Source organism: Urtica dioica, chromosome 4 (genome assembly GCF_054948205.1).
Source record: "Urtica dioica subsp. dioica isolate 48M chromosome 4, U.dioica_male_clone48M_v1_H2, whole genome shotgun sequence".
NCBI classification, from domain to species: Eukaryota; Viridiplantae; Streptophyta; class Magnoliopsida; order Rosales; family Urticaceae; genus Urtica; species Urtica dioica.
The window spans coordinates 43,254,854-43,280,110 of NC_142759.1; the positions used below are offsets into that span (position 1 = coordinate 43,254,854).

General features: G+C 42.6%; 3 protein-coding genes across 4 annotated transcripts; 2 read left to right on the forward strand and 1 right to left on the reverse strand.

The window, feature by feature from the left end:
• The first annotated feature begins 1,893 nt into the window (after positions 1–1,893).
• Positions 1,894–3,309, forward strand: LOC149401566 (uncharacterized). Its single transcript, XM_089610785.1, has one exon. The coding sequence runs from the start codon at positions 1,894–1,896 to the stop codon at positions 3,307–3,309; it is 1,416 nt and encodes a 471-aa protein (XP_089466911.1).
• Positions 3,310–19,354: 16,045 nt separating this feature from the next.
• LOC149401567 (uncharacterized) lies at positions 19,355–21,797 on the forward strand. 2 transcript variants are annotated; one of them, XM_089612551.1, is made up of 5 exons: positions 19,355–19,667; positions 19,926–20,040; positions 20,227–20,311; positions 20,938–21,011; positions 21,232–21,797. In XM_089612551.1, the coding sequence occupies exons 3-5, from the start codon at positions 20,243–20,245 to the stop codon at positions 21,494–21,496; spliced, it is 408 nt and encodes a 135-aa protein (XP_089468677.1). In that variant the 5' UTR covers positions 19,355–19,667; positions 19,926–20,040; positions 20,227–20,242; the 3' UTR covers positions 21,497–21,797. The 2 variants fall into 2 exon arrangements, with proteins under 2 accessions (XP_089468677.1, XP_089468676.1); XM_089612550.1 differs by lacking the exon at positions 19,926–20,040 and having other exon boundaries at positions 19,356–19,667.
• Positions 21,798–22,160: 363 nt separating this feature from the next.
• LOC149401568 (protein KTI12 homolog) lies at positions 22,161–23,152 on the reverse strand. The gene is made up of 2 exons (XM_089610786.1): positions 23,111–23,152; positions 22,161–22,649 (listed from the first exon to the last, which is right to left on the reverse strand). The coding sequence occupies exons 1-2, from the start codon at positions 23,150–23,152 to the stop codon at positions 22,161–22,163; spliced, it is 531 nt and encodes a 176-aa protein (XP_089466912.1).
• Positions 23,153–25,257: the final 2,105 nt, after the last annotated feature.

Consider the following 25,257-nt stretch of genomic DNA (forward strand, 5'->3'; position numbering starts at 1 on the left):
CTGCAGTTGGATCAACATGGCCATCAAACGTCGGAGGCTTCTGCTTACGAATCCTCTCGTATACCAGCTCGCTCACAGGAGGAACGAAGTCAGAAATATGGAAATTGAGCTCCTCAAGAGGATTCACAGGCACTGGCGGTGGATTATCTAGTCGTTCTCCTGGAACTAGAGGCGCTGGGTGCTGTTGAGGCGGCACATTCGGCCTCGTTAAGAGTTCTGCGATCGTGCGGTTTTGTTCCTCTAGCTGTTGCGCGAACCTCTGATTCATCTCATCTCTCTGGGTCGCGTCGGCAGCTTGTCTCTCCAGCGCACATCTGATCTCCGTGAGATCCGCCGCTGTAACATTCTCGGCATTAGACGGGTTTCGTCTAGGGCCCATGCCTGCTCAATTCTATACATGGAAGAGGGCACGGTTTAAAATCCAAGTCACAACATCGAGAATGCGAGAAAAGAAAACACATCAACACACGATCCTAACTCAAAACAAGATTTCACAAACATTTCTCATATCTACATCAAGTCAAAAGATATATACGACCTGCATTCATGCATCAACAATTCACATGTCACATGGCAACTAACGCTATATACATAAATCTACAGACTCCCAAAAAGAGACTAGCATTTCTGTGGGGGTCTAAAAACTCAAATATTAAATATCGTTTCAGATGGGCTTAGGCCCGATTGAAGCCCACGATCCATTCGAGAAGCGGCCCGCGAAATCAATTTTGGACCTGACTCGCTCTCCGCAGGTCGGCCCAAGTCCAACAACACTTCCCGGTTCGATAGACTCTAGTTCGTCCACGTCTTCCTAGTCAGAAGCATCAGTCAAAGAGGAGACTACGCCGCGAAGACCGGATCTCGGACGACTACGACCTCGGCGAGGAGAGTGCATCGGGGAACACGTGTCTTCAGCCAGAAGGTTCCATCTCGCCTATAAATAGAAGAGGATAGGACGATTTTCACACACTCAAGATCTGACTCTCAGTTTCCAATTAATATTTCCTTTGTATTCTTATATTTGTGATCGTGAGCTTGTCCTGTTGAGTTCGTCACCTCGTTCGTTGTAACTTCCTCTAAGTTAATAAAATTAATTAATATTGGTATATTATTATATAATTCTTTATTATTAACTTGTTTCTTATACGACGTCTTTCTAAACCCTTCTTAAATACTTGTCGTTTCATTCTTTATTTGTGATTGTTGATCGATCTGAAAATCGACATCAACAATTTGGCGCCGTCTGTGGGAATTTCATAAAGACCAATCTCGGAAGGAACAGTTCGTAAAAAAAAATAAAAAATTTTTATCATGTCTTCCACTCCGACTCATTACGAATCCGGAGAGGAGATCCCCTCGGGGATCAGGGCAATCCTGGATATGCTGACCAAAAAGATAGATGAGCAAGCCGAGACCAACCGCGCTCTTAATGACCGGTTGAATACTCTCTCGACTCCTCAAAACATCCCAGATCCTCAAGTGGGATCCGAAGATATGACCGCTTTTGAGTCAGCTCGCCAAGCAACCTCGGTTGCGCAAACAAGCCGAGCTATCCCTCCCGGAGTCCGTCTGGATTTCTCTGGGATACAGGTCGCCCGAGGAGCAGATCAGTCTCCCATCACAAGCTTTCAGCTTGGGGGAACTGTTGGCGAGGTCGCGACAGAAGTCACGATCGATCCTTCCGGACTCCCTCCGCCTCCGCTCGGGGGAGCACCGTCCGGGTCTTTCGCGACTGATGCGGGACCTCGCCCTCAAGCGATCTATCAAACATTCACTCCCTAGCGTTTTGGCGGGGTGAATCAGACCCGTCAGGGCCCGGCAAGTGTAACTGCGGCCAGTCCGGCACAATCGGGACCTCGCCTCTTTCGTGGTGGCGAACCCAGTATGACCGAAATGGACAGGTTCAAGGAATCTATAACGGCCGAGCTGAGAGCTGTTCGTTCAGAATTTCATTCTGCGACCAGTTCGGCTCCCGAGATAGATCGTCTCGTAGAAGAAATGAGGCGAACTCCTTTCCCCAGAGACATCACTGAAGTGCAACTGGGAGATACCAGAAAGGTTCACCTCCCACGGTACAACGGCACCTCAAGTCCGAAGGCTTTCATATTGTCCTTCAGAGTCGCAATGGGACGGGTTATGCTTTCTGAGATAGAATTAGAGGCAGGATACTGCCAACTATTCGCCGAGAGCTTTTTCGGACCCGCCTTGGAATGGTTCTCCAAACTCGAACCAAACTCCATTGATGGTTTTGATAAGCTATCGGCTGCATTCCTGAAACATTATTCGATGTTCGTGGAGGACGACCTGACCATAGCAGACGTATGGGGGATCCAACAGAGAGAGAACGAATCTTTGAAGGATTTCATGATCCGTTACAAGGACGTACTCTCGAAAATCTCTAACGTATGCCACGAGTCTGCCATAACCTCTCTGAGGAACGGGTTAAGGCACGATTCAAAGCTGAAACTAGAGATGACTGTTAACCGCCCCCTCACGCTAGAGGATGCAATTCATAAGGCCGCGAATTATGCAAAGGCCGAAGAAGAATTTGCTTCCTACGAGAGGCAACGCGCGGCCGAAAAGAAACCACCCTCCAACACTTGGGTGAGGCCCGTAAACGCTGGGAATAACCCTCGCATGACTAATCCCCACGACGCCGTACCTCACGCCAAAAAGCAACACGCCCCTCCTAATTATATGCTCAATGTCAGTGATGACATTAAGGAGGGAGGCCCCCAGGCTAGGAAATGGACACGAGACCCCAATGCGTATTGCAGTTTCCACAAGGCTAACGGCCACGACACGGTTAACTTCGAAACCATGCGTAAGGCTTTAGCCGAGAAATATGCGAAGGGGGAACTGAAAGATGTTGATCTAGGACCCCCGCCAAAGAAGAAAATCTTCAATAGCAACAACAGGGAAAGGGGCAACCCCTCCCCCAAGAGAGCAGGACCCGAGGAGGAAGGGGAACCAAACTCCCCGCCGACTGTCGCAAAACACAGAGTTGACTTCATAATGGGCGGCTCAAAGTTTTGCAACGAAACGGTTAACTCCATCAAAACACATCAAAGACGATTGAGTAACCAAACAACCAAAATCAGATTAGAACAAGTTGTTCAAATCTCGTTCTCCGAAAAAGAAGCAATTGGGACAACCGAACCACACGACGACGCACTCATGATCACGATCGACGTGTCTAATTGTGAGGTTGTGAGAGTTCTAATCAATGGAGGCAGCTATGTAGATCTTATTTTCAAGGATACCCTGGCAAGGATGGGAATCAATGAAGACGAGATTGAAAGAGAATGAACCCATTTAACAGGTTTCAATGGGTCCACTACTCCATCCTTGGGAACAATCAGGTTGCCCGTAAAAACACATGGAATCAACAAAATAGTAGAGTTTCAAGTACTAGACTGTCCCTCCCCCTACAACATTATCTTGGGAAGACCATGGATACATATGATGAGGGATGTGCCTTCAACCTTTCATCAATGTAATCGTTTCCCTACGCCTGAGGGAATAGGAGAGATCCGAGGTAATCAGGCAACCTCCCGCAGTTGCTATCTCACTAGCCACAAACATTGTGCCAAGACAATTAAAGAAGAGCAATAGCAATTAATGAACGTGGAGTCGTCCAAGAGCATTCTCGCACTAGAGGACCCCGACTCCCTTGATGCGCCAAGCACTGAGTTAACGGTCCAAGTACAGCTCGATGGCTCCGATCCTTCCAAGTGTGTAGGAATTTGAACTAAGCTTAAAGGTAGCATCAGGCGAGAACTGATCTGTTTCTTAAAACGAAACAAATCCACCTTCGCCTGGTCAACCGAAGATATCCCAGGAATAAGCATCGACGTCACGTCTCACCAATTAACGTCGATCCCAGTTTTAAACCGATAAAACAAAAAAGACGAAAGCTCGGTCCCGACAGGGCACGGGTAGTCAACGACGAAGTCGAAAGACTGCTCAGTGCAGATTCAATCCGCGAAGTGAAATACCCTGATTGGCTGGCAAACATTGTCGTCGTAAAGAAAAAAAATGGGAAATGGAGGGTATGCATCGATTTCACTGATCTGAATAAAGCATGCCCCAAAGACAGCTTCCCGTTGCCGCACATCGACCAGCTAGTCGAAGCAACCGCGGGGCATAAAATACTCTCATTCATGGACGCATTCTCAGGATATAACCAAATCCTGATGCATCCGGATGACCAAGAAAAAACAGCTTTCATCACCGACCGTGGCACGTATTGCTATAAGGTCATGCCCTTTGGACTAAAGAACGCTGGCGCCATCTATCAAAGGTTAGTCAGCGAAATGTTCAAGGAAAAGATAGGGAAGACGATGGAAGTGTATATCGACGATATGCTAGTAAAATCCCTAAGGGAGAACGACCACATAAGGCATTTGGAGGAATGTTTCGAGGTATTGAATAAATATACCATGAAACTCAATCCCACCAAATATTCGTTCGGAGTATCATCCGGCAAGTTCCTGGGTATTTAGTTACCCAACGAGGAATTGAGGCTAACCTGGATCAATTACACGCCTTACGAGAGATGCCTTCGCCCCGTAATAGGCGTGAAGTTCAAAGGTTGACGGGACGCATCGCTGCCCTCAATCGCTTCATCTCTAGGTCAATAGATAAATGTCTCCCTTTCTATCGGCTCCTTAAAGGAAATAAGAAGCTTGAATGGGACGACAAATGCGAAGAGGCGTTCAAAAAATTGAAAGAGTATCTATCGACACCCCCAATCCTGGCAAAACCCGTTGCGGGGGAGCCACTCTATCTATGCGTCGCAGTATCTCAGGCGGCAGTTAGTGGAGTACTCGTCAGGGAAGAGCAAGGGGACCAACGACCAATCTTTTATACAAGCAAGTCGTTAGTCGATGCTGAAACTCAATACCCTATGTTGTCGGTCCGTCTCGGACCGACAGGGACTAAGGCGTCACTTCGACCCACGCGACCGGTGCAAGGCCTCGAGGGGCGAACCCTTGCCTCGGCCTTTGGCCGGCCCAAACCAATGGCCGGGCCAAGGGTCAGCCGGCCAGTGGCCAACCATATGCTCAGCCGGCCAATGGCCGGCCATATGCTTGACCGGCCTGTCGCCGGCCCAAAGGTCAGTCGGCCATGTCCAAGGCCGGCCCTCCTCCATGGCCGGCTCTCCATGGCCGGCTCTCCATGGCCGGCCCTCCAAGGCCGGCCCTCCTCCATGGCCGGCTCTCCATGGCCGGCACTCCAAGGCCGGCCCTCCTCCAAGGCCGGCCCTCCATGGCTGGCTCTCCATGGCCGGCACTCCAAGGCCGGCCCTCGTCCAAGGCCGGCTCTCCAAGGCCGGCCCTCCTCCAAGGCCGGCCCTCCATGGCCGGCTCTCCATGGCCGGCACTCCAAGGCCAGCCCTCCTCCAAGGCCGGCTCTCCATGGCCGGCACTCAAGGGCCGGCCCTCCTCCAAGGCCGGCTCTACATGGCCGGCACTCCAAGGCCGGCCCTCGCCCAAGGCCGGCTCTCCAAGGCCGGCACTCCAAGGCCGGCCCTCCTCCAAGGCCGGCCCAACCTTGCTCACTCGGCCAAGGGGTCTTCAAACCACCCCTTGGCTGCCTATAAATACAGGGGCCGCTCCCCTAGTCCAGGTAATCCGAATTTGAGTACTGAAACGCTGTCGAACTCGTACCTCGCTCGTTTCTCTCAAGTCTCGACCTCTAAACACTAAACCCTCTAAAAACCACCTCAATCCTGCTAATGTTGAGCGTCGGAGAGGTAAACAGAGGCAACCCCTCTGTTTCCCCTTTGTAGTTCACACCTTCTTTGCTTACTTTTCAGGTGCCTGGACGAGACAGATACCATAGACAGCTAAGGGAAGACTTGGGATACCAAGTCCAACACGCTCGAGTCGAGACGAGACCACTTGGTCCGGCCTCGGGTCTAACCGTCTACGACTCCTAAATCGTTGTCCGAAAAACTGCGACAACACCCTATTATGGAAAAACTGGCCTTGGCCGTCGTTTCCGCCACGCGAAAACTTCGACCATACTTCCAATCTCACACCATAATAGTAATGACATCACATCCGCTCAGAAGTTTCCTACATAGCCCTAACACTTCAGGAAGGTTAACCAAGTGGGCCGTAGAGCGGAGCGAATACGACATCGAGTATCGAGTGAAGACATCAGCAAAATCGCAAGTTTTAGCGGATTTCATCATCGAACTCCCGAGGGAATACACCTAACCTCCCCCCACGGTGAGACTATAGAACAGTCATTTAGGCTCGAGTTCGTCGCATCAAACAACGAAGCCGAGTACGAAGCACTAGTCGCCGGACTTAGGTTGGCCACTGCAGTTGGATCATAGAAAGTGGAAGCTTTCTGCGACTCCCAACTCGTAGCAAACCAATACTCCGGGGAATACAAGACTAGGGATGAGCGAATGGAAGCTTACCTAAAAGTCGTAAAAGAACTAACAAAAAACTTCGAAGAATTCTCCCTGACAAGGATCCCTCGAGGCGAGAATACTTCGGCCGACGCATTGGCTGCCCTGGCATCTACCTCGGATCCGGGCCTCAAGAGGATTATACCAGTCGAAACAATCAAACAACCTTCTATTGCCACGACCGTCGCCGCGGTCATAACAATAGAAGGGGGGATTGGAGAGATGAAATACTACATTACATCACGACTGGTACGGTCCCATCCGATAAGATGGCAAAACGTAAGCTCGTGCTGAGAAGCGCGAGATTTTGCATCATAGATGGAAGCCTGTTTAAAAGAAGCTTCGCAGGACCCTACCTCAAGTGCGTCGGGACGGAGGAGTCTAAACGAATCCTGGAAGACGTACATGAAGGGGAATGCGGAAATCACGCAGGCGGACGAGCGCTTGCCATCAAAATAAAGAGGCAAGGCTACTTTTGGCCGACAATGCTGGCAGACTACGAGGCACACTCGCGCCGCTTTGATCAATGCCAACGCCATGCCCCCAACATAAAAAGACCCGCGGAAGAATTGTCATCTATCTCGGCGCCATACCCATTCATGAAATGGTCTATGGACATTGTGGGACCAATGCCGGTCGCCCCTGGCGGGTTAAGATTTCTGTTAATCTTAACATATTATTTTTCTAAATGGGTGGAAGCTGGCGCCTTCGTCTTGATAAAAGACGTCGACGTCACAGCATTCATCTGGAAAAATATAATCTGTCGGCATGGAACTCCCCATGAGATCATAACAGATAACGGATCACAATTCATATCGAAAAAGTTTAGAAAGTTTTGCTTCCATAACAACATTGAGGTAAGAATGTCAACACCACGATATCCTCAAGGAAATGGGCACGCGGAAGCAACAAATAAGAACATAGTCGACTCCATAAAAAAAGGCTCGATGCCAAGAAGGGGTGGTGGGCAGAAGAACTGCCAGGCGTGCTGTGGGCATACCGAACCAGCCCGCGAAGGCCGACAGGGGAAACTCCGTTTTCCCTCGTCCATGGAGTCGAATCTGTCATCCCAATCGAGCATCAGGTGCAAACCCTTAGGGTAAAATACGCACCTAAGGATGAGCCAAAAAATGACGAGGCTCTATGCGATGCCTTAGACCTAGTGGAGGAAAAGTGAGATTCAGCCCTATCACGGTTATCCCGATATAGGCAATCCATCGCTAAATTCTACAACAAAGACGTCAACACAAGAAGATTCGATGTAGGGGACTTGGTCCTCCGAAAAATCTTTCAAAATACTGCCAAGGCAAACGCCGGAAAACTAGGGGCAAAATGGGAAGGCCCCTATAGGGTCATCAGAGTAACCTATCCCGGCGTTTATGAACTTGAAACACTCAACGGAATCCCGGTTTTAAGATCATGGAACGTCTCGAACCTCAAAAAATATTACTGTTAAAACAAGTAAAAATTGAACTACGTCCGACTTGATCCCTACATAAGGGTACGTAGGCAGCCTCTTACTACAAAGGCACAGTCCCCCTACCCTCTTGAGCCACGGAGCTCGCACCTCGGCCAATGACCCCGACCTCGGACTTGGCTAGCAGTGCAAACGCCTCGACTCTGGCGAGAACCGACATCTCGCATCGTCATCGGAGATCGTACCCACGAAGGTCGATCTCGTCCGAAAATATTAAGGGAAACTTTTTAGGTCCCCGACGATCTAAAAGACTTGAAATTTTCACCAAATTTAATTACGGACTTCGGCTTCAAATCTAAAGGGAAACACTTCGGACCAGCAATATTCCGGACAACTAAACATATTTTGAACGACGAACCAATTCCAAACCTCAGCCTAAGGGAAACCTTTTAGTTCTATGACGATTTAAATAACTTAGCGAAATCATCTGATATCTTCAAGGGAAACGTTTTGGGCCAAATACAAGCGACCTAAAAGACTTGACAGATTATACTGATCCGAGCAGCCTCAGAAGCAAACAAAATAATGACACTCAGAACGGTCGGACGAACTGAATAAAAGAATAAACATCCATGCATTCACAATAGATTTTGGCGAGCTAAAAAACTTGGCAAAATTAAAATAGGGAATTGCATAAAATAGTAATGATTCAAATATAAAATGGGGGTACTGAAGCCCCCTATGATTGTATCAAAAACGATAAAAACTTTGCCCAAAACTTACAGGCCCCAAAATAAAATAAACATCATTATTAAAAATAAAACAAAATGAAAGATGGAGAAGGATTAAGCTTGATCGCGGGGCTCGACTTCGACATCTCGGCGCTCCGGAGTGGGCGTGAACGCCGCCACCTCTTTGTTCCCCTCTGGAATGGAGTTGAGGACCTACTCGGTACGATCGAGCATCGAGCCATGCTCGTTGATGGCGGCAGTCTCGACTTCGGTCCCGGAGGCGTCGGCAAGAGATCGGTCCGAATATGGGGTGAACGGGATGTCTTCGACCTCGACAACGGCGATGGCCGCGTAGTCAGCCTCATACTAGGCGATGTCATCCTCAGTATCTTTCATCTCGGCCGTCCAATCTGAGACCTTGGCATTGCTCGAGTTTCTTTAAGATTAGGGTGGCCTCATCCATCTTCACTTTTTGCGCGCGATGTTTGAGTATCTGTTCTCAATACTTAAGCGAAGTCGCCTTCTTTGCCGCATGAATGGCCCGATCCCGCTCCGCCTTCGTCGCCCTCTTCGACCTAGCGAGCTCATCAAGAGCGTCTTTCAGCTCTTTGTCCCGAGCCTCCAGGTCGACCGCCAACCTCCTGATTTCTTTTTCGAAGTCATTGGAACGGGCCGCCCATCCCTTGTTCTTCTCCTTCTTATCATCGACGTCGACGGATAAGAACTGAACTTTGCCACGAAGGCGTTCAATCTTACCATTCGACCTCTCTAAGATAGCATCCTTGGCCAGAAGGTCGTCCTAGAGGGTAGCAATCTTGTCATTCATCCCCTGGAGCTCGGCCTGTAGAGACTCCGTCCCCTTCTGAACCTCGGCGAGCTTCTCCTGCTCGACCTTGGCGTCATTAAGGCGCTTTTCATAGCGAAAAACACCTCGGTTCAGTTGGGTGGATAGCTGAAATCAACCCCTCTCATTAGTTCGAGCGTAACAGAAAATAATCATTTTTCACAAGTATAACATATCGGCTATATACAAAAAAAAAAAAAAACTTACCCCAGTTATGGTCGAGGCCATCATCCTGTACCAGTCCGCCTCAGCGAGGTCAGGAACCTTTGGGAGCTCCATCCCGGAGCACGTCACTTGTCGAAGAAGCCTCGCCGAGGAGTAAATGTCGTCGCACAACAGGTGATCCCGAGCGTAGTGGAAGTTGACGACGTGTTTCTTCTTCCGGGTCGCGGATGGGGCGGAGTCATCTCGGCCCCCAGACCTCGACTTCGAGGAAGACTTGCTTCCTCCAGCGGCGGCTTTGCCCTTGTCCGCCCTGGTCGCTACTGATGCGGGAGCCTCAGGGTTGGATTCTTCCCCATCCCGGCCGACGAGGTCAAGAGCCGGCTTTTTCCTCTTCTTCTTCCTTTCTCCAGGAACGCCCCCCTCAGGGACTCGGTTTGCCGGCGTCTTCCTTTTTTTAGTCGCGCCAGCGACCTCGGCCCTCTCGGGGACCCGAACACTCTCGCCCCCCTCAGGGAGTCATCCTCAATCCCGGGGGCTTGATCTTCCTCGGCCTTAGGAACCCCAGTTTCCTGAACGCCTGTTGGAGCATCCTCGGCCATCTCAGTTACCTCGTCGGAGGGCACCAAGACGACCGGGATGTCGGATACAAGATGAACCCCAGTCACTTCGACCTCGGGAGTAACCGCTTGAAGAGGAATCGGGGCCGAAGTCGAGGCAGCACCCCCTTCCTCTGTTTCCTCGCATCCCGGGCACTGATCGGAGTGTTCATATTGTCTCCAACGACTAAAAGAATAATAAAAAATAATAATCAAAATCAATAACAGAGAAGATAATGACGAAATCGTCGAACTAACCTTCCTGGTGCTCTGAGAAATTTGGTGGGAAAGGCCAAACTTTGGCCGAGATAAATCTGAAAGGAGTGAAGCTCGACCACTCTACTTCGCCCAACTGCAGTAACGATAATTTCTCAGCGAACTCCACTCCTTGTGATGGCGCTTTGATTTTCTCTACAAAAAAAAAAGAAGAGGAATAATAATAAATAAATAAATAATGAGTATATATTTCACTGCAGAATATAAATGCAGGCGAAATAAATTATGTGCATACTCGGCGAGCTCGCCCATTTTGACGAGAAAGAACGAGCTCGATCCCCGAGTGAATGCTCATTTACGGCGAAGAAAAAATATCGCCTCCCCCAAAATTTGTCCTTCGAAGGAAGGCCCGAGATCACACCCTTTCCCGCGACTTTCGAGAGGTAGAAACACTTCGGATCGTGTTTTGAGTTTGCCTTGACCACACAAAGATGGACTAAATCCATCAAAGTGAGTTCGATCTTTTCCTCGTAGGCCACAACTATCAGGCCCATTACCATCCTAAAAAAATTCGGACACATCTGGGGAAGGGTCAACCCTAGAGTCTGGGTGAAGTCGAATAGGAGAGGATGGATGGGAAATCTTAAACCACATTTCTCCAGCCATATTTCATATATACAACAATAACCCTCCACTACGGTGTCAGCTGTAGCCCCAAGAGGAGGAAGAAGGATGTTAATTTCAGGGGAGATCTGGTATTTTTCACGAATCCTCCTAAGATCGGTCGAAGTCACGGCTGAGGGCAATAAGATATCCTCATTCCCGAAAGGTTGAGACTCCGACGGACGAAGTTCTGAGTTTGACATCTGGTTCTAAGGTGTTCTACGTACGGTGTTTAAATCTATGAACTCGTTTGAGTTCGCTAGTCGAACTGAGAGTCGATAATAGCCGAAGTGCAAGTAACCTAAAGAACTTAGAGAGAGAACTCGAAATCAGAAAGAGCGAGAAAGTAAGAAAGAGAGAATTACCTTTTAACTGCGGACGATGAGAATATAAATGAAAAGAAGCGACTCTTTGGTCTACATATTTATATGTTTCATTATTAACCAAAATCCCGAAAAAATCTAATGATTTCGGAAAACGAATCGAATCAAATAAAAAATATTTCCCTCGATATCTGCAAAGATAACAGATTCGCCGACTCTTCGACTTCGACCTAGGAAATATGGTTATGACACGCCACATGTGAAGAAGACGCACTCTCACACGACGCTACGTGGTCCCAAATCTTTAATCTCCCCCCTTTTTAATCGGAACAATTCGAATTCCCCGCGTTAAATATTTTCAAAATATTCGAAATATTTTCAAAATATTTGGGGGCTAATTGTGGGGGTCTAAAAACTCAAATATTAAAATATCGTTTCAGATGGGCTTAGGCCCGATTGAAGCCCACGATCCATTCGAGAAGCGGCCCGCGAAATCAATTTTGGACCTGACTCGCTCTCCGCAGGTCGGCCCAAGTCCAACAACACTTTCCGGTTCGATAGACTCCAGTTCGTCCACGTCTTCCTAGTCAGAAGCATCAGTCAAAGAGGAGACTACGCCGCGAAGACCGGATCTCGGACGACTACGACCTCGGCGAGGAGAGTGGATCGGGGAACACGTGTCTTCGGCCAGAAGGTTCCAACTCGCCTATAAATAGAAGAGGATAGGACGATTTTCACACACGCAAGATCTGACTCTCAGTATCCAATTAATATTTCATTTGTATTCTTATATTTGTGATCGTGAGCTCGACCTGTTGAGTTCGTCACCTCGTCCCGTTGTAACTTCCTCTAAGTTAATAAAAATAATTAATATTGGTATATTATTATATAATTCTCTATTATTAACTTGTTTCTTATACGACGTCTTTCTAAACCCTTCTTAAATACTTGTCGTTTCATTCTTTATTTGTGATTGTTGATCGATCTGAAAATCGACATCAACAATTTCCCGAGGCTTAGTCGGACGAGTCCAAAAAGGGTACTCCTAACGCTGCTTACTAACTATCTGCGTCCTATCAACAACAAGGCAACAGTAAGCTCAGCATGATCCCACAATCCATACCGGAACGTGTATCTCAAGTCTACAGAAAAAGGCTAAACATGGGCTCTAATACCATAAAACCTGTCACGACCCGCGACCTCTCGTCGGTGGCTCACGGGCCACGACGGTGGGGTTACGTCTCAGATCTCAACATCAATATAAATATAATATATCTCATATCAACATAATCAGAAATAAATAACCATAATACTCATATCACTTATATTAAACATATTACGATGATATATAAGTGTTATAAGTGGTGATATGAAAACCTGGGTAAATTTTTCGCGTTTTAACTTTAGGAATTAGAGCCTTACAACGACTCTTATTTATATACAAGTTCCTGAATTTGAAGTATATATACGAGGGATAGTTTGGGGATCATAGTTTACGGAAGGGGTTTAGCAAAATATTGTTGTCAATGGTGCCCACAAGAAGAGTAGTAGTATCTATTTATGTACATTTGATGTCATATAGTCTTACGAAGACTCTTGCTTGTAATTGCTTATTCATTATTAATAAAGTTGAAACGTTCATTCATTCTTTCTTTGTTTGAAGCTTTATGATAAAACCTTAGTCTTTTAGTCCATAAACAAACTTAACAACTTACGAAGAGACAAATGTAGATTTGCATGAACAAATTCTTCGTAGTTTGCTTAAAACGATATATTCGCAATCTTAGGGTCAAAGGACTATTGACCTCAGTATGATTGTTAGAAGAATCTATGATGTCTGGTTATGAGGCATTGAGAGTTGGGGACTCTATAGTTCTTCTAGGTATCTTCCGAAGGTACTGAATTGACCAGTGCACTTCTAGAGACAATATAAGAACAAACCATTTAACCTCTTATGTCTCGAAGTCACTATGTATGAATTGCATCATGCTTACCTTAATCCTGAAATGAGACATGCCATTTCACACCTTAGTATTCTCATTTGAGAAAGTCAAAGTTCGGACTCACTATGTGATTCCGAACAAGGCCTATTGGTGAAGTACTAAGTTGTGAGTCTGTCATGAGTAACTTTGTGAAGTTCTCATAGATATGGAATTCATGTACAAGATTGCTGAAATGCAATGTATGTCACCTCATGCTTTGTTCCTTGGAGTGTGAATAAATGAACTGGCCAGTGTCCAAATTGAGTCCTGACTCTTTTGGATGAAACAATGTGACTTGTTGGCTCCTCGTCAATACATTGTTTCTAACTTATTCACAAGCGACAAAGGAGTTGAGGAAATAACAGCTAGAAGGGTAAAATGGTAATTTAGTAAATCCCGACTAGCTGATGACATTCATGAAGGGTAAACATAGATAATATTCAGTGGATCCGCTCATCATAATTAGGTCGAATTCTTGAGTAGAAAACAAATTCATTTGAACCGAGAGATTTTCAGTGTCAGCTCTTTAGTGGAGTCAGTTGGCATTAAGCTAAACTTGGAAAAGGTTTGTGAACTTTTGAGTCGAAGTGTTTAGCTCAAGCTTTGTTCATTTGGGTCCATGAGGTCACTGTCACGAATCACATCGATAGGAATAGTTAAACTGGAAGCTAAGTCAAAACAAGAACGAGACAGTTTTACGAAAATTGTCAAAAGGGTATTTTTGTCTTTTTGGACATAGGACGAAAAGAATGTCAATAAATTTTTTTGACATTGTCATATGATGACAAATGAAATAAATATTACTCAGCCATATTAGTGTAATTGGGCCTTGAGGATTAATTTCATTTCATAGAATTTTACTTGAAAATTCTTAATGGGCTTTTCTTATGTTGTCATGAACAAATGAAGAAACATCTAGAAGCTCCTTCTAGAAGCTCAAATTTCGTCCAACCCAAGGAAAATAAGGCTGAATTTCGTTCATGCCATAGTGGGAAAGAGAGTTTATTTTGTGCTTTGATGTATGAAGATACTTGCCAAAAGAAAAAGGGGAAACAAATTTCCTTAAGAAGGAAAGTGCATTTTCGGCCAACTAAGAGGAAATCAAATGAGGAAACAAATCCTAAGCCTTCATGAGGCATGTTGGACGTGCAAGGCAATAGGAAAAGAGGAAACTACCTTTTGAAGGTAATCCTCCTCCTATAAATAGGAGCCTCATTCCTCACATTTCATTCATTCCAAGTTTTAGAGATTGAGAGCTTCTCTCTCTAGCTTGGCCGCCCCTCTCCTCTCTCTCTCTATTCAATTTCGTTTTTTGTTTTGGCACCTAGGTCCTCATTTGACCTAGAGTTTAGCTCTGCGACTTCAAGACTCGTTCTTAAGTCGTAGTGTTTAAAAGTGCCCACTCACTGATTCCTTTATTTCGAGTGATTTAGTGATAGAAACTTTCGTGGTTGCTCGAGGTGCCGAGGAAAGAAAGAGAGACGTGCTGCGAGGGGAGACGAGCGTTGCAAACTTTCCAAAAGCTTCTTCAAAGTTCAAGCTTCAAGAAAGGTTAGTAAACTCTTAAGCTCATATTGGTTTTTAATTACATGTACTTGCACTTGTCTAGGTTAGTAAAAACTGTTTTACTTGTAAAAGAAAATTTTTAAAATTCCGCCGCTTACCGAAGCGTTAATTATTTTCTCAAACCCTAGATCGATTCCAACAAATATAGATATTATTATAGAAGGGTTTGAACCCGGGTGAGTTCCCATTAGCCCAAAGGTCAAGAGATACACGTCCGGTCTTCATCTTCGACTTCCTTGTTTACATCGGCGCCTTGCTCTTCTCTACATTACCAAGGGTCATAAAACTATGAGTCGATTGACTCAGTAAGTGGGAGTCTAACTTAGAAAATAAAGCGACTAATGCCATGTGATAACATGTGACGTGCAAACAGGCACATAAGAATGCACGGATGCAAATCTAACAAGTTCTAGAGCATGACTCGTGTGTACACACTCTAACTAGTACTTGTCGTCTTTAAGGTTACACACATCCCCCGCTATAACCTTTAGAACGACAAGAGACCAGCCTAAGACTTCGAGCAGCAGTCGTCCGGCGGCCTAAGAGTTTTAACATCTGTCTGGGATCCACTAATGGTACCACTTCATTCGACGTCGGTGCCACCCCAGGCCCTCATAGCCCGTCAAGGTGCATTCTTCAGGCCTTCATAGCTGGCAACAAGGTCGGGTACGACTCTTGGTCGACTCCCCGAGATATGAGTACTCAGCGCCATCCCCCAGGCCCTCATAGCCCGTCAGGGTTCAATTCCTTTTGGTACCATCGACACATCAATTCTTTAGGGTTCGAGTACTCTGTAGCACTCAGATTACACACCTATGCTACTTACATGAGAGGGGCTCGGGTTAAATCCCGAAAGAATTATCATTTCCCTTTTATGCTCGTTAGTGTTTTAAGTTGAAGACTCGGGATATGACTCCCGGTACTTCTACCCTCGGCTCGAATCCGAGAGTCCAACATGCTCTCCTGTCACCTCAGATCTAGCTAAACCCTATGGTTAGTAGAGGGATCTAACTACAACAAAGTAGCAACGTGGCTGGTTCAAGTTCGCATTTGAACCTATGGGTATAAACCCAACTAAATTTTCCAAAAAGAGTGGCCGAAACCTTAATCTTTGGTGTTTGTGTCTTTTAAGGCTTTTCCTACTCTTTTAATTATTAACACGTAAATGCACGTAAACAGGATTATTCTCTTGGTAAGTAGTTGACTTATGTCTCCACACTTACCTGAAATAGCTTGACAGAAAGTTCGACGAATTCCAGCGATGTCTTGATTTTCACGCTCTCCGTGATACTTGACACTTGTCGAAACGTCAAAAGAAGAGTTAATCGAGCTTTAATTTTGATAACTCTATTCTTGAAAACTTCAAAATCCGGCTTCGTCGCCAATGACTCGTCCGGTTCCCGCTCGTCTGTCCAAAACTGTCATCAAACTACGGAATCCGACATCGAGTTAATTCCTTAAATCCAACTCTTGTCAATTTCCAAAATTCCAAATCCGACATCTCGACTCAAAAATCGGAGCCCAACCAAGTCGACAACCGAACACGAAACCAAACTAACTTGTCACAAAATCCTTAGACTTGTCATGAAAATTTCTAGACTCGTCATAAAAATTTAGACTTGTCACAAAATTTTCTAGACTTGTCATAAGATTCAAATCTCAAATCTCAAATCATTCAATCAAATCCAACAACCAAATAAACCTCATCAATTCCACTGATTTTAGCTCGGATCAAAAATCCCCAAAAAAATCATACTCATGAACCCTAACTTTGAAATTCGGCCAAAAATCAAGAATTCCGTTTTCAATCCTCAAATTCATCTCATAATCAACAACAATCAAGCTCAAGGAACACTTAAAACCAACCAATTTCACAAGATTCAACTCGGATTCAAAAACCCCCAAAAATGGATCTATGAACCCTAATCATGAATCAAACCAAGGAGAAGAAATTCGTTACTTTCAATCACGAAATAAGCTTCTCCGGTCCTTACTCAACCCTTCTCCGGTGGTCACGCTCGCTCCGGTGTCCACACAACTCACGGCGACCTCGTTCTTCCTCAGCTGGAGCGCGCGGCGATGGAGAGCTCGGCCGACAGTGCGCGAAGAGGAGAAAGGAAGGAGAAGAGAGAGAGAGAAGATGGCGGTGAAGGTAAGGCTTGGTGAAGCTTGAAGATGGCCGAAGCTTTTGTTGCTTGAATTTTTTTTTTCTTCTTTGTTATCCTTTGCAGGTGATCGCGTGAAGAAGGAGAAGAAGTGAAGATATAGCACGTGAAGAAGAAAGAAAGAGAAGAGAGAGAGTGGCCGAAAGTGATAAGGGAAATAAAGGATAAGATTTCCACGTGGCAGCTCAAACTTATCCTATTATTCACCAACCAATCTCTTTTCCTTGTTTTCTTTCAAATGAGTCCCTTAAAATCATCACAACCAAGTCCTCTTCATATAATTATTTAATTAAACCCATAACCGAAGGGATTATAATTATATGATTCGAACCGAGAATTTTCTTGTTCGTTCTAAATTAATTAAAATATATTTAAGGTTTCTCGTAATTAATTCTCGTTCTTGAGAATTTATTTCTTAAATTAATTTCCGGAATATTTCCTCGGAAATAATTTATTAGTCGAGATAAACTCGATAATTCTTTTATTTATTCCGAAATTTTTCCTTACCTTAATATATTTTAAATTAACTCGAGAAACTTATACGTCCATCATTCACTCAATAACATAATTGTAACAAACGGAAGCTCGTTTATTTTATTCAAATTCACAAGTCGAGCGTTACAAAAGTTTGTATATTACACTACTACTGTACTATAGCGCTCTACTGCATACATCAACTTTACTGCCATACTGATCTACTACAAGTTACCCAATACCTGTAGAGTTTGACGTTCATCTTCAACATTCGAAAATAAATTGAAACATGGGTTTCATTGAGTAAGATACATATTTTTCTGGTTCAAATCTAACAAAGTTCTCAATCTAAAACAATAAAAGAAGTATCAAATCCTAAAACATAAAAATTTCATTGATGAATTGCTTACATAAAATACCAAGCCCTAATTTGTTTGGGATTTGAGTTTTTCCGTCGTCAATGTCCTCAGAAATCAGTCCGATCATCATCGTCGTCGTCGAAATGTCGCCGGAATGGTGAATGGTCGAGGGGTTGGGATGGACACGTCCAAAAATGAAAAACAAAGTATTGTAGTAATTTTTTTTTTTTAATAAAATAAAATAAAAGAAGAGTATATTGAGAATGAAGTATTAATTCTTTTTCTGAAGAGGTATTCAGTTAAAATTGAAACTCTTAAAGGTGGAAAACTAAATGAAATAAAAAGTTATTTTATTAATAAGAACCAGTGTTTTAAATGCCGGAGAATTTCCAGGAATTTCGCCGGGAAATTCGTTTCCGGTGACTCAGCGGCGGGCGATAGGCAAAAATGTCGTTTCCTCGTTTTTTGTCGTTGGAAATTCGGGGAAACGACATGCCGTTTCCATTAAAAACGACCTCCAATTTTCGCTGTTGTTGTAGTATAAAAGCTTCCAAAATTCCACGAGTTTCGCCGACTATCGGAGAAAGAGGAAAAAAAAAACAACTTTCGGCCGAGTGATTCAACGAAGAAGAAGACGAAGTCGCCGGCGAATTTCCACTTTTTCGTCTCACCCGAGGTTAAAATTCAACAAAACTTCGAAGAAATTCGTCCGAGTTTTGAAAACCAGTTCTGGGTATGGCTCTGGGAGAAAGAGTTTCTGAGAAAGAATGGCTCTGCGTTTTTAGTGTGGATGATGTATATTAGGTATAGAATAGAAATAATATAATCATAAATAATATTAATTTTGTTGTTTGAATATTGTACCTAATACCTATTGTTGTCATTAAAAGCAACTCTTATAGACTCACTTTCCGATGAATACATTATTGTTTCATATATATATATATATATATATATATATTTCTTTTATTTTCAATTCCCTATACTTGCTTTATGATATATTCATCTTTTGGGCCATTGTATACATTGCAAATCTTTAAACCTATAATGAATAATAGATAATTTTGTTTTGAAAAGGAATATTAATTAGATATTAATTCATAAATGTGTTCACCTTAAAATAATGAATATAAAAAGTAATTAGGAAAATAAGCACAACTAAATTTGGACTATATTTACACATATATATGTATTCGTTTGTTTTGCAACATTATTTCCGTTCGGTTTCTCATCGGCACGTCGGTTTTCCATCGAAAACGGTATTTGAAAATGGCATTTCATTTGCCCTTTTCCACATTTTTTCCGTTCGATTTTCCATCGGCGTGTCGATTTTCCGTAAATCAGGAAACTCGAAACGACACCGGAAACGGCATTTAAATCCTTGATAAGAACAAAGAGAGAAACAATCGTCGGCAAAATCAGCAAACCAAACCAAGAAAAAGAGTCATAGCTCAGTGTCAGAAGAGAAAAGACCTCTCTCTCTCTCTCTCTCTCTCTCTCTCTGCTATTTTCGAATCCAGAAATATCTATTTTTCCCTAGTTTCGCTCGCATCGAAGAGAGCTTCTGTATTTTCGTTATTCGATCCAGTTTTCCAATTTCCCAAAGTTATTACCTACCCTTTCTATTTATTTAATTGATCAAATTTCGTTTAATCTATACCCTAGCTCAATTTTTTTTTTGGCGGTCTCTCTCGCTGACGAAGTTCGCTCCAGAAATTGCCTTCGAAACCCTACCTCTGGTTAGTTCTCCGATTTCTGGTTATCTTCTCCGACATCAAAGAGTGACCAAATATACTGTTCAGTTCAGGGGTCTAATATCTTTATTGCAACAAGATTGGGTTCTGTATTTGCATACATTTATAGGGTGTTGTTTGGTGGCAGAAACAGTAGAATATACTTTTGTGTTGTAAGTATAGGAAATTTGTGATCTTATTTGGGTGTTCATTGGCCATTATAGTTTGCTACTCCATTATTCCTCTTAACTTTAGGTTCTTCAGGTTTGTCTTGTGCATTCCTGCAACAACTATGTGTAGACCAATTTTGCCCTGAAGTAGACGCATATGCATTCTTAAGTTGCAATGTGGCTTTTAATAAAGCTTGTTGGTTCGATAAGTAAGTAAAAATGTGATTTTATTATTACGTTGTTTATATAGTTTGTGGAATCAGACTGTGATGGAAGAAGGAATCGGAACAGTCTTGATTATATATTTATATTGTATAAGCTTTCGCTGACTTACTAATAGCACTGCACGTAACTGATTAGTTACTAATAACTATCTGTGGATACGATGTTTATAGGAAACTAGAGGGAGCAATGACGATGGAGAAGCAGCAAAAAAATGCCCCTCCTAACATTGTTATGTCGAACACTGCTTTAAAACTCGTAATTTTCCTATCTCCTTTCTTCACTATGAACGATTATTTATGTATATTGTTTGATGGATTCACTTCCATTTTGTTCCACTTCGTTCGTGGGGGGCATAGATCGGTATTGCAACAGGACGAAGCTAGAATACCTATTTAGGGGGCTTGGGAGGCTAATTTGAAAATTTCTCAGGTATATTAAAAAATATAAACAATAGAAATAAAATAAAATAATATAGTATTTGAGTGGGGCTTCAGTCCCGCATAGGACCATGAAAGATCCGTTTCCCAGGCACTCTAATAAAATATGAAAATCAAACTCGATCCGGTGAAGTCTTCGGTGAACAAATGCTCAAAGTAGGCCAACAGTTAATGGGCTTCAGGAGTTCTTTCTTCTGTAATATCTGTCGTATTTTTTATGGATTAATTATATATTTGTTAGTCATCCATGGTATTACTTGAAAAAAAAAAAAAAGAAGAGAAGCTGGATGAAAATGTTTTTATGAAGATAATATGCTACCTTCGGAAATTATATATATAATTTATATGTATATGTTATGTATATATATATATATATATATATATGTATATATGTATATATATTATGTTTGTCTCGTTTTAACACCTCTGTGGGTGACTGGCCAGGCTGAAAAATGGGTTAGCAACATGACTGAAGCTAAGGACGATGAACACACTGAACCAGTGGGTCGACCAGATAGGTCAGTCACTATAACCATCTCAACTCATCATAATCACTAAAGCCATAATTCGAATGGCTTTTTGCCCTTTTTCATTATTGAAATTAGTATTTTTTTCTGCTACGGTTTCGGTAACACGTCACATTATAAATCAGTATGCGGGCATTGATAGGTATTATTTCTGAAAATATCATGTCAATCAAGCCCTTACAGAGATCGTGTGTATGTGTGTGTTTTGTAGGCTTGGCTTGGGTGCTAGGGTACCACGTCAGACCAAAATTGGACTGTTGGAAGATCCTCTGGAGAGGAGACTGTATGCAAAACTGGGTAGTCGAAACATAAATAGAGCTGCAAAAGAATCTACTACTTTGGATGCTCCTAAAAAACACGGATTTGACACTGACGACGACCCTGATGATTCAGAAAGCAGAACGCAAGTGTTTGACAAGAAGAGATTAGCGAATCCGGTGGTGACGACACATGTACAGACCAAGAAAAGGAAGTGATACTATTAACCAAGATAAGAGTAGTGGCTAGATTGGTTCATGATGCAAAACTGAGCTGATTTCCACTTGAATATCTCCATCTTCTTTTTAAAATGGTTTCCTTCAAAACATATAACGAGGGAAAGGAGGAGAAAAATGACTTGACTGTTGTGCATTATAAGACGTTTAGTAAATTTGGTAATATTGAGTTGACAAATTGAACACTTTCTATATGATTTAGTGTTTTAAAAATACCATTTATTAGCTATAAGAGATGGTCATCATCAGGGTGCGCAAGTCGACTGATTAAAATTGAGACTGAATTGAACCATTCAATAAAGTAAACCAAATCGTACTAAGATGTTTTGATCAAGTTTAATCTGTTTTGAATGTTTTTTATTTTTTGATTTTTTATATTAATTTTTCAAGTGAACAGCTAAAAAAGTGATTTGTTAATAAGTAGTCTCTGTGTTGGAGCAACATTTAAATAATAATCAAACTATCAACCCATTTAGGGAAATAACTAATTGTTAAAAGTTACCAAAAAACTCTTTTCCCCAAATTCACATTTGATTCACCTCCACAATCTCATCCTCGAGTATGATCTCTGACGGCCTATCTCCTTGACCCTAGCGCTCGAGTTCGTCTTCTTCGCCAAATACTCTGACGCCTCTGAGATCGCCGATCATCTGAAAACGATTTCTAACAGCGGCGAGTCCCAGCGGTTTCGCTGATCCGTCCACCCAAATCTCGACGTGAGGTCTTCGAAGACGCGATCGTCGTACAAGGCCACGCCGGCGTCCCGGCGAGCATTGTTCCAGCGGCGGCAGATTCCGGCGTTGGAGTCGCAATGGACGATGCAATATCGGACTTCGGCGGCGCCCAAGGCACATGAGCTCGTAGGAATAGCCTTTGATGTTGTTGAGCGAGTCGACGATGAGGACGGAGGAGTCGCCAGTGAGATATCGGTTGACTTCAGATCGGAGGACACCGCGGAGGTTCTTCTCGGGATTGTGGCGTAGCTCTGGTTCCGACCGAGGTGGAAGGAAGTTTCGTTGATAATCTTCATTGTTGGCGCTGATAAGGCTTCGCTCCTTCGGTGCTGGAAGAGGTCACTGGAATCTCCGGCATCGAGCAGAACCGCCTTGTCTTTGACGCTCAGGTCCGCAACTCGCTAATTGTCACCTCGGCTATCGTAAATTAGAATTCTTATTAAACTAATTAATTTTCATGACAAAAGAACTTTTTTCATAATCAGGAGTTCTTTTTTTCATTCTTCTTCAAGCTTGTCATGATAAATGTTGGGCCAAATTTTAGATTCTTAAAAACTTAAAGGGATTATTCCTAAACTATGACCTTCACACTAGTTTTGGACCAAAATCCAATATGTCTAAATTAATCCAAATCTATGACTACCCATTTGATTAAATTACGTTTTTAACCTTTTTCATTATTTTTCCTCTTTTCATTTCTTTTCACTTCTTATCCCCTCTGGTCAGTTTTTTTTTTTTTTTTTTAAAAACAATCCATATCCTCTCTCTCTCTCTCTACGTCCAGAAAACCCCCTTTCTCTCATCCATGAATGTTTTTTTTAAGCATTTTGTTCATTCATTATGAACAGCTCTATCCCCAAACCTTCATCTTCTCCCATTTCCCTTGATTCGTACAAAAAACCATCGCTGAATTAATGTTGTCAAAGCCCTTTCGACCACCTTTTGGGCGGATCTCCGAGCCTGTATTTCGAGGGCGATTCTCCGGGAATCAACGACTCTTTTTCCGCCACACTCAAGTTCACCGGAGAGCAGCCCATGGCCATCCCGGCGGCGGCGACCTCGAAGTGTCCGCCGAAACAGCCCGCCATGGATTCCGCGTAGAATTTATGTGGTTTTTAAAGTTAAAAAACAAAGAAAAAACGAGTATAGGGATTCTAGATAATTTTGAAAAGTTTCTGAAAATTTCTGGGTTTTCGTTGAAGATTTATTGACGTTGATGTCAATAAAAATGCATATTTACTGACATCAATGTCAATAAATCTTCAAACGAATTTTTCAGAAACGTTGAAGATTTATTGACATCGATGTCAATAAATATGCATTTTTATTGACATTAATGTCAATAAATCTTCAACGATTCTGGAAAATTCCTTCGAAGATTTATTGACATTGATGTCAATAAATATGCATTTTTATTGACATTAATGTCAATAAATCTTCAACGATTCTGAAAAATTCATTTGAAGATTTATTGACATTAATGTCAATAAAAATACATATTTATTGACATCAATGTCAATAAATCTTCAAAGGAATTTTCCAGAATCGTTGAAGATTTATTGACATTAATGTCAATAAAAATGCATATTTATCTTCAACGAAAACCCATAAATTTTCAGAAACTTTCAAAATTTTCAAGAATCGCGAGAATCGTTTTTTCTTTGTGTCTTAACATTGGAACTTATTGATATTAATGTCAATAAAAATGCACAGTGAGTTATTGAAAAATAATTAATTCCTGTTCTTGTTTTTATTCATATTAATGTCAATAAACATTGGAACTTATTGGTATTAATGTCAATAAAAAGTCACAGTGAGTTATAGAAAAATAATTAATTCATGTTCTTTTTTTATTCATATTAATGTCACTAAACATTGGAACTTATTGATATTAGTGTCAATAAAAAGTCACAGTGAGTTAATGAAAAACTGTGAAGATTTATTGACATTGATGTCAATAAAATTGCATTTTTATTGACATTGATGTCGATAAATCTTCAAAGGATTTTCCCAGAACCGTTGAAGATTTATTGACATTAATGTCAATAAAAATGCAACAATGTCAATAAATCTTCAACGATTCCTAGAAATTTTCAAAAAATTTTCCAGATTTTACATGCTTCCAAGAATCGTTCTTTTATTGTTTTTTAACTTCAAAGACCACAGGAATTCAACGAGAAACTTTTTCATAAAAATATCTAAACCCTAAAGTGAAAAAAAAGAGAGCAAAACTTCTTTCCTTGAGTTGAAACCACTGAAAAACAAGTTGAAGACTAGAGAGAGAGAGACAGATGAGTTGAAGCTTGAAGACGAGAGAGAGAGAGACGAGTTGAAGCTTGAAGACGAGAGAGAGAGAGAGAGACGAGTTGAAGCTTGAACAGAGAGAGAGAGAGAGAGAGAGAGAGAGAGAGAGAGAGAGAGAGAGAACGTAGGACATAAGGCTGAGAGAAGGGAAATGTTAATAAAACATAATACAATAATAAACTAAAATATAAAAAGAAACGAAATTGTTAATATTGAGGGTATTTTTGTACTTAAAGAAAATAGATAGTCATAGTTTAGGATTAAATTGGACTTATTTGATTTTGGTCCAAAATCATTGTGGATGTCATAGAATAGGAATAATCCCAAACTTAAAAAAGGCCCGCTTTAAAGTTGAAGCCCAATGCTCTGGCCAGCCAATTCATTTCCATCACGCGCGTAACAAATAATCTATTTCGCCACGTCATCCGCGCGCGTGACTTCCAGGCTCCCACCCAAAGCAAATAACACACTCGCCCAAATGACATTCCAAAGGCATTTTGAAGCCAAACTCAGCTGTGCCCACCAAAATGTCTCTTACGCTCAACATATTTCTAAAATCTCTATAAATACCCCATTCGATCCACCATTTTCTAAAAAGAAAAAAATAAAAACCTAGGCAAACACATGTCAAAGTTCTCTCTCACTCCTCTTTCTTGATTCTTCTCTCACAAGAACAGTTGAGACCATAACCAAAGAGAAAAATAA

What these genes read in the sequence shown, in the direction of transcription:
- LOC149401566 (XM_089610785.1), top strand. Translation starts at nt 1,894, where the DNA reads ATGGACAGGTTCAAGGAATCTATAACGGCCGAGCTGAGAGCTGTTCGT.
- LOC149401567 (XM_089612551.1), top strand. Translation starts at nt 20,243, where the DNA reads ATGACGATGGAGAAGCAGCAAAAAAATGCCCCTCCTAACATTGTTATG. An exon ending in CGAACACTGCTTTAAAACTC is followed by an intron (nt 20,312 to 20,937) that starts GTAATTTTCCTA and finishes GTGACTGGCCAG; the next exon opens with GCTGAAAAATGGGTTAGCAA. An exon ending in CCAGTGGGTCGACCAGATAG is followed by an intron (nt 21,012 to 21,231) that starts GTCAGTCACTAT and finishes TGTGTTTTGTAG; the next exon opens with GCTTGGCTTGGGTGCTAGGG.
- LOC149401568 (XM_089610786.1), bottom strand. Translation starts at nt 23,152, where the DNA reads ATGGTTTTTTGTACGAATCAAGGGAAATGGGAGAAGATGAAG. An exon ending in GGAAATGGGAGAAGATGAAG is followed by an intron (nt 22,650 to 23,110) that starts GTTTGGGGATAG and finishes GGTGACAATTAG; the next exon opens with CGAGTTGCGGACCTGAGCGT.